A 14,806-nucleotide genomic window follows, 5' to 3' on the forward strand; every position below is an offset into this window, starting at 1 on the left:
AATACCCTTGATTGGTGATATTTACCTGCATTCTGCACCCTTCCCTTTTATGCTTTTAGGGAACTGTCTGTACTGATTAGCTCCTTTCACCTTTAATTCGAGTCCGTTTCTGAGCTCATTGAGTTCTATCTTGCCCTACCATATCTGTATTTTATTCCTTCTTATAGTTATTATTCTTGAATGAATCATAAACTAATCATTGTGTTCATTTCCTCATCTTCCACTTTTCAACCCACTGCAAGCTGGTTGCCATCTTCATCATTCAATAGAAATTGTTTTTTTCTATAGTGACAAATGAAGGATGTGTCACTAAATTCAACAGACACTTTGTAGCTTATCATTCAAATCTTCCACTGGGAGAATGGCTTGTTTTGGTATATAAATAGAGGAAAGAGGGATTTTTTAGTACATTAAAAAAAGAGAAAAGTATGGCTAGAATTAAAGTGACACAGCAGACTTGTAGATCCCTGGATATACCTAACCATCCTCTCCCCCTTCCCTCTCCTCTCCTCTCCTCTCCTCTCCTCTCCTCTCCTCTCCTCTCCTCTCCTCTCCTCTCCTCCCTAATTTTCCATCATCTGTCTACCTATTTTCTATGTCAATATGAAAGAAAATAAATCATTAAAAGCACTAGGAAACAAGAAATGATGCTACTCTAGGGGGGCAGAAATTGTGCAAATTTTTGGTAAGTTAGAAAGCAGATAGTGTCAGACTGACAAGATAGAGAAAACATAGGCCAAAATGAATAAAACAGATTTAGAGAAATGTCAGAGTCAATAATAATAATACAAAGGGCAAGAATGAACTTGTGTTTGATTAAATAAGTTAATTCTACATAGCTAAACCAGAAGTACACCCTATACATAGCATATGTGCTCGCAGTATTTAACCCAAGAATGAATGAGAGAACTGTTCTCTCAAGAAAATGAAGTACATGCCTAACAAGAAGACCTGGAGGGAATAAAGAGGCCTGAGAGATAAGAAGTAAGCACAGAGTGACTAAATACTGTTAGAAGTCCTAAAGAGGAGAATAAAATCTGGAAACAGTCATTCCTTTATGCCAAGCCCCTCTTATTTTGGCAGTTGGGTTGGAGAGAGTGGGATATATCCCAACTCTCCTTCCTTCTTCAGGCCCACATATCCTCAAGTGAAGTCTGTACATTGCTATATTCTGCTCTTCTACACACAACTTCCACAGTTCATCTGTTCAGAGGAGAGTCCAGTTAGGGGACTAGACCTTACAACTATGGAGGGTATCCATTAAAGGAGGATAATTCATGTCAGATGAAACAAAACATTTAAATCCCAGAGAGAACTTTAAATAATGCCAATTTTCTTTTTTTAAAAAATTATTTATTTATTTATTCATGAGAAACAGAGAGAGGCAGAGACATAGGCAGAGGGAGAAGCAGGCTTCCTGTGAGGAGCCCAATGTGGGACTCGATCCGGGATCTCGGAATCATGCCCTGAGCCAAAGGCAGATGCTTAACTACTGAGCCACCCAGGCATCCCAATAATGCCAATTTTCTATCTCAGAGACATTTTAGTATCAATGAAATTAATAAGTAAAATAATAAACTGGTGTGAAAAGGGAACAATCAGCAAGAAAGAATTCTTAGAAATTAAAAACATAATTGATAACATTTTTAAAAGGGCTAACTAATAGCATGGATGATTTTTAAAGGACAAATTAATCATCTGGAAGTTAACGGTGATATAATTACCCAGAATATAGTGAAAACAAGATGAGGAAAATAAGAAAGAATTGTATGAAAGAAAAAAAATATGAAAGAATAATTCCAGCAGGCTCAATATCTAGCTAATAAACTTACCAGAAAGAAATTATACATAAAATGAGGGGGAATAAAATACTCAGTTGAATAATAAAAAAAAATTTCTCTGTGTTGGAGATAAGCACAAAATTATAATGTCCATTAGCTGTGTATTTGGACAAATGAAAAGATGAACGCCTAAGTAGATAGTGGTAGAATTTTAGAGTTTTGAGAATAAATGATAATTGATGAATAATTTGGATCGGATTGTATGACATCAAAATTAAAAACTTTTGTACACCAAAGTATGCTATCAAATAGAGTGAGAAGGCAGCCCATAAAATCAGAAGAAATATTTGCAGATTATGTATCTAATAAGGGGTTAATATCTAGAATATATAAAGATCTTCTACAACAGCACAAAAGCAAACAACTCAATTAAAAATTGGCAAAGAATTTGGACATTTCTTCCAAGAACATTGCAAGGGTCCAAAAGCTCATCAAAAGATGTTTAATGTCACTAATCATTAGATATGCAAATCAAAACCACAATCATATATACACGAGGAAAAGACAGTTTCTTCAATACATGGTGCTGAGAAAGCTGGACAGCTACACATGAAAGAATGAAACTGCACCACATTCTAACACCATACACAAAAATAAACTCAAAATGGATCAGAGACCTAATGTGAGACCTGCAACCATAAAAATCCTAGAAGAGAGCACAGTTAGCAATTTCTCTGACATCAGCCACAGCAAAATTTTTCTAGATATGCCTCCTAAGACCAGGAGAAAAACAGCAAAAATAAACTATTGGAACTACGTCGAAATAAAAAGGTTTTGCACAGTAAAGGAAACAACCTACTGAATGGGAGAATATATTTGCAAATGATACATCTGATAAGGGGTTAATATACAAAATCTATAAAGAATTTATGTAACACCAAAAAGAAAAACCCCAGTCTGATTGAAAATGGGCAAAGGACCTGAAAAGACATTTTTCCAAAGAAGATATACAGGTGGTCAGTAGACACATGAAAAGATGCTCAGTATTGGGATGCCTGGGTGGCTCAGGGGTTGAGCATCTGCCTTTGGCTCAGGGCGTGATCCTGGAGACTTGGGATCGAGTCCCGCATTGGGCTCCTTGCATGGAGCCTGCTTCTCCCTCTGCCTGTGTCTCTGCCTCTCTCTCTCTGTGTCTTTCATGAATAAATAAATACAATCTTAAAAAAAAGAAAAGATGCTCAATATTACTAATCATCAGGGAAATGCAAATCAAAATCACAGTAAGATAGCACCCAATACCTGTTAGAATGTCTAAAATCAAAATGACAAGAAATAACAAGTGTTGGTAAGGATGCAGAGATGAAGGAACTCTATTACGCTGTTGGTGGGAGTGTAAATTGATGCACCAACTGTGAAAAACAGTGTGGAGATTCCTCAAAAATTTAAAAAATAGAAATATCATATAATCCATTAATTCCACTATTGGGTATTTTTCCAAAGAAATGAAAGCACTAATTCAAAAATATGAACCACTATGTTTATTGCAGCATAATGTATGATAGCCAAGATATGAAGCAACTTTAGTAGATGAATGGATAAGGAAAATGTCACACACACACACACACACACACACACACACAGAGGAATATTACTTAGCCATAAAAAAGATGAGACTGTGCTATTTTAGATGATATCAATAGACCTAGAGTATATTATGCTAAGTAAAATGAATCAGACTGAGAAAGACAATATATGATTCTACTTGTAAGTAGAATCTAAAAAAAAATAAAAAGCAGAATCAGACCTGTCAATACAGAGAATAAACTAATGGTGGCCAGAGGGGAGGGTAGAGGGGGTTGGACAGAATGGGTGAAGGGGAGTGGGAGATACAGGCTTCCAGTTATGCAATGAATAAGTCGCAAGAATAAAAGGCACAGCACAGGGAATATAGTCAATGATGTTGTAATAGTGATGTAATGGGACAGATGGTTGATACACTTGTGGTGAATGTAGCATATGTATAAACTTGTCAAATCACTAAATTGTATACCTGAAACTAATGTAACATTGTACGTCAACTATACTGGAAAAAAAACCCAACACCCCACAGCGATACACCATTTTTCATCCATTAGGATAGCTGTTTTTGTTGTTGTTAAAGATTTATTTATTTATTCATGAGATACACAGAGAGGCAGAGACATAGGCAGAGGGAGAAGTAGGCTCCCCGTGAGGAACCTCATGTGGGACTTGATCCCAGGACTGAGGACCATGCCCTGAGCCAAAGACAGACACTCAACTACTGAGCCACCCAGGTGTCCCCAGGATAGCTATTAAAAAAATAATAGTAAAAAAAATAAAAACCACCACAGAAAATAACAAGTGTTAGCAAGGATGTGGAGAAATTGGTACACTGCATCACTGGTGGCAGTATGTAATGGTGCAGTCATTGTAGAAACAGTTGATTGCTGTTGAACAACCTCTCAAAAAATTAAAGTTAGAATTCCTATATAATCCCACAATTTGTATGCAGCAAGAAGAATTGAAAGCAGGGACTAGAACAGATATTTGAGTACTCATATTCATAGAGCATTATTTACAATAACCAGAAGATGGAAGTAACCTAGGTAGCTATTGATGGGATCAATGTATAAACAAAATGTGCTACATATCTACAAGGAAATATTTTTCAGGCTTTAAAAGGAAGGAAATTCTGACACATTCGACAACATAGATGAACTTTGAGGACATTATGCTAAGTGAAATAATCCAACCAGAAAAAGACAAATACTGTGTCTTGTCTTTAAAAATTCTCACTTTTACGAGATAAAATAAATATTCCACTTTCATGAGATACCTGAGGTAGTCAGATTCACAGAGGCAGAGTAGAATGTCATTGCCAGGGTCTGGGAGAAAGGGAGAATGGGAATTATTGTTTAATTGGTTCAGAGTTTCAGTTTTGTAAGATGGAAAGAGTTCTGGTGATTGATGGTGGCAATGATTGCACAATGGTATGAATGTACTTAATACCACTGGACTCTGGACTTAAAATGGTTAATTTTAAATGTTGTATATTTAATTCAAATTAAAAAAAATAATTCAAAGTGTCAACAACTTACCTATGGGTCAGCTTGATTTTAGATTTTGCATTCCCAGTAGTGATTCCTAAAAGAAAATGGAGTAATATCCTTATGCTTGTAGAAAATGTTATTTTGAATCTGAAATTTTTTCCATGGTTATATTAGATATTTTCTGCTTAGCCCTTGAGAAGTGTTTTCTGTCCTACCCCAACTTGCTTTATGGCCCAAGAGGTTGATTTCTGTTGACTGTTTCAACTGGGCCCCCTTTCCCTTTGGCCAGTTGGATTCAGCTGATGAGAGGCACTAGCAAAAATTAGAAGCCGGAAGAGAGAGGTTAGGCAGTTCTTTTCCCCAGATTCCTTCTATACTGTGCTGTAGGTTAGCATGGATATTTTCTTCCAAAAAAACTACAATTTAGGGTCGGGTCCTACAGCTGTTTCCTTGAGCTCTATTAACTGCTCCCTCCTCTTACCTCATTTGGACTAGTTAGTGGTTGTTAATAGCTTATTGCTGTAGCTAGCTGTGGGGTGCTTCATTATCTCTTTAGGATTTCTCTTAACCCTGTTTATACCTTTGTTAATTAACTCAGCCACTCAATTTTGTTCAGTTACTCCATTTAAATGTGTCATCTGTTTCTTGCCTGGACTGACTAAACTGGGTAATTTAGCCTTCATACGGGAATGTGAAATAAAGACTTTTTGTGGTGGGAAATCAGGGACTTTTAAAACCACCGTCTGTTCTTTTCTGAATTCGTAACTTGGGCAAATGCTTCATATATTTTCTCATGACATTAAGTTTAAAAAGAAATATAATCTCTATAGATGCAGAAAAAGCATAGGATAAAATTCTAAACTCATGTTATAACTTGAAGAGTATATAGTACACACCTGTAAACTTCATAATTGGTGGTTAAACATTTGAAAGTGTAGCATTGGAATAGAAACATGATAAAAAAATATTTGTGAGTAATCTTAACTTTTTATTGGTAGTTTGACCGCAGCAATGCTATAATGAATGAAGGGTGTCATAAATATTTGGAAGAAGTCAGATATTATTATAAAGACAGTATGATTACCTGCCCTGAGAATATAAGAAAATTAAACTGGATCCCTATTAGAACCAATCAGTGGGTTTGGTTGACCAAATCTAAGATTGGAGTTTAATAGTAACTCTTTTCCAGCAATAAACAACATAATAACAAAAGACACAAAAGCTAAAGAAGCCTCAGTAGCCTATGGGCCGTGTCAAGGGTCTAGTGGCCCTAGACCCATTCACCCACCCTTCCTGCGGTAGGTGGGTCTTTTCCTTCCTTCCTTCCTTCCTTCCTTCCTTCCTTCCTTCCTTCCTTCCTTCCTTCCTCCCTCCCTCCCTCCCTCCCTCCCTCCCTCCCTCCCTTTCCTCATCCTTTTTTCCCTTACCTCCTTCTTCTCTCGCTCCCTTTTCCTTCTTTCCTTCCTTTTGATGAGAAATACCTGGATGCTCCAGATGCTGGCTGCCCCTTATTCCAGTCTCACCTGCTAGGACTCTGGTTCACACCACATAACACCAAATTCTGATACTCATCTACCCCTCACCTTACTGGAGGAACAGTGTGGGAGGCACTTTGCCCCAGGGGTACAGCCAGGCTAGGGGTGGGGATGGGCTCTGGCCCAAGACTAGGGACAGTACAGCCCCAAATCTATTTGGGTAGTGAATTGTGCATGCCAGGCCACAGATCTATACGCAGCTTTCCATAAATCAGTAGGACCCTGGGCAGCACTGTGGGCTTCTAGGATGGAACCCTGTAGTCCCAGTCCAACTCTGTCAAGGTCCAAGGCTGCGGCAACTGGAAGGCACAATTCCATTGCACATGTTAGGGTCAAATGTCTCTCTCAGCAGCTGAGAGATGTCTAAAATCTGTCCCAGAAGAATAGTCATCCGAATTAAGTCTTCCATAGACATCTGCTGCCTGCTTGGGTGGCTCCACTTTGCCACATGTTGTTGTACAGTTCCTGTGTAGCAAGGAAGCCTGCTCTTTAAGGCTGAGCCATCTCTGCATTGTGCTTTGCATGATGCCTCCTTATAGTTAACCTGTTCCAAACTGCTGGCCTCCAGAAGTCAGTGGCTCATGATCACATGAGGAAAGAAGCATTGACGATTAGTACAAGATTTCTGCCTTATTTATATTCTTGGATTATTCATGGCTAGTCACTTATTTTTTTTTTAATTTTTTTTTAACTTTTATTTATTTATGATAGTCACAGAGAGAGAGAGAGAGGCAGAGACACAGGCAGAGGGAGAAGCAGGCTCCATGCACCGGGAGCCCGAACGTGGGATTCGATCCCGGGTCTCCAGGATCGTGCCCCGGGCCAAAGGCAGGCTCCAAACCGCTGCGCCACCCAGGGATCCCTAGTCACTTATTTTTTTATGAAAATTAACTGTTATAGTCAAAACCATTAGAGTTTTATAAAAAATGAAAATCTTTTTGCCTTTCCAAAAAATGTAAGTGGAATCCTAGCAGGGTCAGAAGGAAGTAGGGGGTAAAATATATTTGAAAATATAATGACCAAGAAGTTTCCAAATCTTGTGAAAACTATACAGCCATAGAGCCAAGACTCCTTGGCATTCTAAGTGGAATAAAAGAAACCAATCCAAGAACTATCTTTAAACTGCTGAAAATAATTGATAGAGAGAAAATCTTAAAGGAATCTAAAATGAAAAGACACATTCTGTAAAATCAGGAAAGGTTAAAACACCTCTCAGAGGTAATATGAGACATAGCGCAATGGGGTGACATCTTTAAAGCACTGAAAGGTCAAAGGTCAATTTGGAATACTATTGCAGCAAAAATGTCTTTCACAAATAAAGATGAAATCTATTTTTCAGTCAAACAAAAGGTAAGATAATTAGTTTTTGGCAGACCTGTGCTACAAGAAATGTTAACATTTTTTAGATAGAAGGAAAATCACATCAGTAGAAAACTTGGATCTACATAAAGGAATGAAAAGCACCACTAGTGATAAATATGTGAATAAGTAAAAATGCTTTGTTTCTCAGGTTTCTTTAAGGATAATTTCTTTAAAGACAATTGACCGTTTAAAGTGGACAGATGATTTATGTTTCTACTAGTGGTAATGGTTGGCGAGGCAAACAACTTCAGCTTTCTGTTTTCGCAGTAGATCTTGTTATTTGTTGCAATATACAATAATGTAGATGAGTTCAGAGCTATCAGATGATTTTGTGTGGCCCAGGTAGGCACACAGAAATAACACAGTTTAGTCTATATGTGAAATTAATACAGCAGCTTTTTAATGGTCTTTATTATATCAAATACCGTGTTGACTATGAGCCATTTATGTTCTTCTAGAAAAAAGCCCACAGTCTCAGAGTTTAGCTGAGAGTTCTTCCCATATGTTTACCTTTAGTAATAATATGTTTATGAAAACTTACAGTCAGATCATCTCTCTTTTGTAAATCAAATCCACAATCTTCGTTGTTTTTTTTTTCTATTAAATATTAATTCCACTAGGTGGAGGCATTTGCTTAGTTTTGTGGCTCGTACAAAAGAGCCTAGGAATAACCAGTAAAGTAAGCAAGGAGACAAGTTGGAAAAAAAAGGCGCATAGCCCTCCTGAGGCCTAGTGCTTTGCACTATATTAGCTTGGCAGGTGCATCCCCATTACTATAGAGTTCCATGCTGTTAACCCTTGACCAACAAGGGGATTATGGGCATGACCCCCTTGTGGTTGAATATCTAGGGACAACTCTTGAGTCCCCCCAAAATTAACTACCAGTAGCCTACTTTTGATCAAAAGTCCTACTGAGAACATAAATAATTGGAGAGAACATAAAACATACATAGTTTGTATGTCATATGTATTAACACTATATTCTTACAATGAAGTAAACTAGAGAAAAGATAATGTTATTAAGACCATCATAAGGAAGAGATAATGCATTTACAGTACTGGACTGTTGTTTATCTAAACTGTAGGTTTACATCAACTCTTTGCAAGATGAATTGTCTGTCAGTACCTACGTCAATATTGTCTTATAGGATACAGAACACTGTGGATGTTATATGTATTCCTAACACCAGACATTAAAAATGAAAAGATGGTGTACAGTCTGTAAGTGTTGATAAATTTTAACTTTTTATGATAGGTTTGTGTATGCTTTAGGGTAAATGATAAAAAGACTAGCATCCACATATATTTTATGCATATATGACACACGTAACCTTTTCTTAATTCTTTCACTATTTCTAGGCTCCACGATTCACTTGTGAGTTTTTTTCAAATTGTTGCAAATCTCTAAAGAATTTTCCAGTACATTTATTGAAAAAAATATGTAAGTGAACTTGCACAGTTCAAACCTTTGCTGTTTGAGGGTCAACTGTATTTGCTTTTAATGTTCAGCAAAGGAAAGCAAGTTTTCTAGACTAAATGTTGTCTTTCTAATAGTTTGAATTTTAAAACAGCTTCTAAGGGCTGATTAGATTAGTAAACAGCCATCTTATATTTTCTCATTTAATCCTGCCAGATGGTTCTTGGATTCCACAGTGATGTGTTAAATAAGTGTCTGTAATAATAAAATGTATCCTGTTTTCACTTTATTTCAAATATTTCATATTTAACCAAGATGATAATATAAGGAACATTATTTACATATACATATTTTTATGTAATACTTTAGTCCTTATATCAGTACCTTAATATAAAATGATACCTCTTCAGATTATGGGGAAACAGTATTCTTTTTTGAATTTGGTATACAAGTGACACAAATGTGTGGGACATTTCTTAAAGTAGCTGAAATATAAAAGGAATAAAGGATGGGGGAAGATTTTTTTCAGCTTGAAGCTTTTTTGTTGTCATCTTCCTGGATTTCTACTTTTCTGATTTTATTAGTACCAACATTATATGGAAACAATATCTTTCCAGCTAAATAGGAAATTCATCTGCTCTTTATTTTGTATTTGAAGTTTTAATGCTCTGTGTCATCAGTTCATTGACTTCAAGGAAATAAGTTTCTGAAATGTTACACTTTATGGGAGCAACCCAATTCTCTTTTTGTGCAATTGGTTTTCTTAAAAGTCTTTCTTGTATGAGTACTATTGTCTCAGTTTTATTGTTTTAAAGATACTCTTAATTATCTACAGCTGCCCTCATAAATGGATTAAAAACAAAACAGACTTTTGTCCTCCAATCCCTTAGAGAAAATTTAGTGACTGATGTTATTTTCTTTTTCTTTCCCTTCATCGTTCATCTGTGGGAAAGGAATGACGAATATGATGTTTATGAAAGTATTGTTAGAAAGAAAATTTTTCATATCTCATACATCTCATTTAAAAAATAATTTTGATTTTTCATTTAAACAATTCTCCAGTATACATGGAATAAAATGAGATGTCTAATTCATGCACCAATCTTACAGTTTACTTTTCTCTTTAGGATGAAAGCCTGGCACGCCAGTTGGTGGAGCTAGGCTACCGAGGGACTGGAGAGGTGGTGAAAAGGGAAGATTTCGAAGCAAGGAAGGCAGCGATAGAGATTGCAATGCTGGCTGAAAGAACTCAGAAAAAGTAAGTGTCTGTGTTCCAATCTAGATTTTATATCATATTGTAGAGTCTCTGGAAAAGTACAAGTTCATTGGCATTGTTGTAATTTAGAAACATTGGCTGGAGCACATAGAACTTGAAATGTCCTAAGCATCTGTTTTGCAGATCAGGAACTGGAGGAACTGTGATGTGCTTGCAAGAAGCCACATGCAGGGGCACCTGGGTGGCTCAGTGGTTGGACGTCTGGCTTCAGCTCAGAGCATAACCCCCGGAGTCCCGGGATAGAGTGCCCATTGGGCTTCCTGCAGGGAGCCTGTTTCTCCCTCTGCCATGTCTCTGCCCCTCTCTCTGTGTCTTTCATGAATAAATAAATACAATCTCTAAAAAAAAAAAGTCACATACACCTTGGACCTCTTGATCTAAGAAACATAAATACCGAAATATGGTCATGATACCAATAAAGTCTTATTAAAAAATAAGTCAGTGTTGTTGGCTTTATGTATTTATGTACTTAAAACACAAGTACCTTTTGCCTTAGAATTCTTTGTCCTTTTGAGATCTATAAATCTTTGACCTCATTTGTGTTCTTATGTTTTTGTAAACATTGATTCATTCAACTTTATTAACGGTCACTGGCTTTTGTTAATATGACTAAGATATGGTTTACATGAAATAGGAATCTAATTAAATATATTAATTAAACATATCATAAACATGTATATTAAATTAAAACATATTATGAAAGAAATGTATACATAAAGTGAACTATATCAACTAATAAGCCACTATGAAAGATGTGACAAAGCAATTACCTATTTACTTTTTAAAAATGAATGCTGAAGTTGTACGTGTTGGAGAGGACAATTACTTAGAAATTGTTATATTATTCTTAGATATAATTTAAAATCTACCCTGTTATTATGGGTAGAAATCTCCCATGTATTTATCATAACAAATAACGTTTGATAGTGGGATGTGAATTGGTTCCAGGAGTGTGCAATTTTAATTGATTGTTCTAGTGGTTATTGTGCTTCATTACCATGGAATTCTGGAATTTAATATACTGACATTTGGTAATATATCAGTTATCTGATGCTGCCATAACACATTACTACAAAGTCAGTGGCTTAAAACAACATGAGTGTATTTATTCATAGACCTTTGGGTCATAAGTCAAGAGGACAGTGGGTCAGCTGGGTCCTTTGCTCAATACATCACAATGTCGAAATCCTGGAGTTGGCTGGGCTGAATCATGGTCTGGAGGCTCTGAGGATGAATCTGCTTCCACGCTGATTCAAGTTGGCGGCCAAATTCAGTTCCTTATGATTGTGGAACTGAGGTCCCCATTTCCTTGTCTGCTATCATTTTGGGGGCTGGGCTGCAAGGTCCTACAGACTGCCCACATTTGTCCTCTTGCTTTCCATGTGGTCCTCTTATGGCAAGAGGAGGTTGCAATTGTCTTACCCTTCAAATCTCTCTGACATCTCCTTCTGTAGCATCTTTCCTAATTCCAACCCGAGAAACATCTCTCCTTATAAGGGCTCATGTGGTCACCCTGAGTCCATCTAGATTATCTTGATAATCTCCTTATTTTAGGGTCTATAACCTTCTTTACATCTGCAGGGTTCTTTTTTCCATGTAATATAACATGTTCTTAGGTTCTAGGAATTAGGGCATCAGTATCCTTGGGGTGGGCATTCTGCTTACTGCAGGTAATTTATAAAAAAGTTTGATGATTTATTCAACATAGTTACACATAACTTCTTTATTCTTAAAAAATTGAAATGATGCAAAGTATATGTATACAGTGTGGCCGGAGGAGTCTTTCCATATCAGTAAATGTTTCTCAGGAGCAGAAGCGGAGAGATTTTTGTAAGATTTTACAGGGAATTAATGTATATTCATATTTTATTAGAGATTTTTCCTATTACATATTAAGAGAAGTTGGACATGTTTAAAGTGTAAGTGCACATGTCCACTTAGTGTTTGAGGATCAAAGTGGATATTTATTCTATGCAGTAGTCTCTTTAACTGGCCAGAGCTGGAAGTCCTCAGTCTACTTAAGTACCAATCATGGGAGGCTAATCTCCACCCAGAGCTGCTAGAATTGGAAGGCTCTTTAATCTGTAGATCTTCTGGCTGCCTCTGTAATGGAATGGGCCCCATATGTTGCCTCTGGCCCCTTGTGGGAGTCACTTTGCTCCTTCCCTCCCAGGTCTATTGTAGTGTTATTGACAGCATCTATTGTAGTGTTATTGACAGTAGGGCCAGCAGAGGGTAACCTAGAGCCAAATATGTCTCGGGCCTATACTTGCAGGAGAATTGCTTTGAAAATATGCATGAATATCTATCTGCCTGTCTGCCAATTGGTACCAACTTGGAAACACTTGATTCTGCCATCAGATTATATTATATTAACTTCTCTAATGTGTGCAGGTGAGCAGTCCTGATATGGTGATCATAGAGCACCCATCTCAAGAAGTGCTGGTACCTAAGAGTATGTTATTTACTTAGTTTCAGAGGGGAGGGAAGTCTGGAGATAAGCAAGTTAAAGGAATTGGAGGGGAGCATTGTGATGAAGGAGTATTTTGATAAGTATCCCTCCAAAAGAAGGCAGAAGGTGAAAAAACATTATTTTGGGCTTTTAGTTTAGTCATCCACTTAACAAATATTCATATACACCCCTATTGCATTAGGCACTGTGCTAAATGTGGGGTATATTATAGAACATAAGATAGTCCCTGTCCTCAAGAAATTGAGGACTAGGTGGATGAAAGGCAGTTATATTGGTGGTGTAAATATAAAATAGAAAATAGTTGGGCAGTTCTTCAAAAAGTTAAGCACAGCATTCCCATATGACCCAGCAATTCCATTCCTAGGCATATATCCAAGAGACTTGAAAACATAGGTCCGCTTAATAACTTGCTCACCAGTGTTCATAGCAGCATTATTCATAGTAACTATTAAATGGAAATAATCCAAATGTCCATCACCTGATGATTGAGTAAAGAAATGTGGCATGTAGACACAATGGAATATTATTCAGCCATTAAAAGGAGAGAAGTACATATTGTTAGCATGCTTTGATATAGGTGAACCTTCAAAGCGTTAGGCTAAGTGAAAGAAGCTAGACAAAAGGACTAAATGTTGAATAGTTTCATTTATATAAAATGTCTAAAATAGGTAAATGCATAGAGACAGAACGTGGATTTGTGGTTGCCAGGGGCTGGAAGGAAGGGTGAATGGAGAATGACTGCTAATAGGTATCGGGTTTCTTTGTGGGGTGTTAAAATGTTCCAAACTTAAATATTGGAGATGATTGCACAACTTTGTAAATATACTAGGAACATTGAATTTTACACCTTAGAAGTTTGAATTTTATGGCATGTGAGTTATAGCTCAATAAAAACAATTATAATGGAAAATAATGCATTCTGTCATAGATGCTGTGGTGATACTCTGAAGCAGTATTAAGTCTGGATCTGGGGGATGAGGACGCCTGAGTGGCTCGGTGGGTCAAGCAGCTGCCTTCAGCTCAGGTCATGATCCCAGAGTCCTAAGAGGGAGCCCTGTGTTAGGCTCCCTGCTCCGTGGGGAGCCTGCTTCTCCCTTTCCATCTGCCCCTCCTCCCCACTCATTCTCTCTCACTCTCAAATAAATAAAATCTTTAAGAAAACTAAAAAAAATGGGAGGATGTGAAGAATGGGAAAGTTTTTCTTAAGGAATGGCTGCTAACATCATGTCTCACCTATCTTGCACTGAGGTTTATGGCAGCTGGTATAGTAGCCACAAGGCAGAGGCTTTAAATCTTGGGAAGAAGGAATGTGTATAGTTTAGTTGGTGAACTTTTTGTCAAGACAGAATGTTCTCTCCAGGGTCTGGCCAAGGTGTATTGATGAGGCATCCCCATAAGTTCCAGAGAAATTTCTCTTTGTAGTGAGAAGTTCCATTTATTTCCACAGGTGATGAAGAGATGGGCCTTAACTATTTGTGACACAGGTTGAATGTTAGATTCTTGGGATATTTTTAGTATTAGTTTAAGGCACTATGATTCCCATTCCTTTCAGCAAACTATTGTCTGGGCCATGCGCTTTTTTGTTTTTTTTTAAGATTTTTCCATTTATCTTAGAGGGAGAGGGACAAGCTGACTCTGTGCTGAGCATGGAGCCCAACATGGGGCTTGATCCCAGAAAGCCCAAGATCATGACCTGAGCCGAAATCAAGAGTTGGTTGTTTGACCAACTGAGCCACTCAGGTGCCCCGACATTCTCTTATATTCACCCTGGCCTGTAGAAGAGAGCTGCTGATTATGTGTTAAAGGGATCCCACAGTTGGTGGAGATTGTTTGATCTTAGAGCCATTGTCTTGTTTAGTGATTTGCAGAGGCCATCCTGAGAAAAGCATGA

General features: G+C 37.3%; 1 protein-coding gene across 19 annotated transcripts in view; it reads left to right on the top strand.

The window, feature by feature from the left end:
* CFAP299 (cilia and flagella associated protein 299) overlaps positions 1–14,806 on the top strand; it is a 625,333-nt gene that overhangs the window by 15,956 nt on the left and 594,571 nt on the right. For 15 of the 19 annotated variants that reach the window (XR_013371133.1, XM_077882640.1, XM_077882642.1 and 12 more), the window contains one exon: positions 10,294–10,424. Coding sequence is in view for 18 of the 19 variants with exons in the window: in XM_077882640.1 (XP_077738766.1) it covers positions 10,294–10,424 (131 nt within the window). In the remaining variant the exon portion in view is untranslated. Of the gene's footprint in view, positions 1–8,834; positions 8,971–10,293; positions 10,425–14,806 lie in introns of all 19 variants that reach the window. The other 4 variants (XM_077882654.1, XM_077882656.1, XM_077882655.1 and 1 more) reach the window with 2 other exon arrangements.

The sequence above is a fragment of the Canis aureus genome, chromosome 33 (assembly GCF_053574225.1).
Source record: "Canis aureus isolate CA01 chromosome 33, VMU_Caureus_v.1.0, whole genome shotgun sequence".
Classification (NCBI taxonomy): Eukaryota; Metazoa; Chordata; class Mammalia; order Carnivora; family Canidae; genus Canis; species Canis aureus.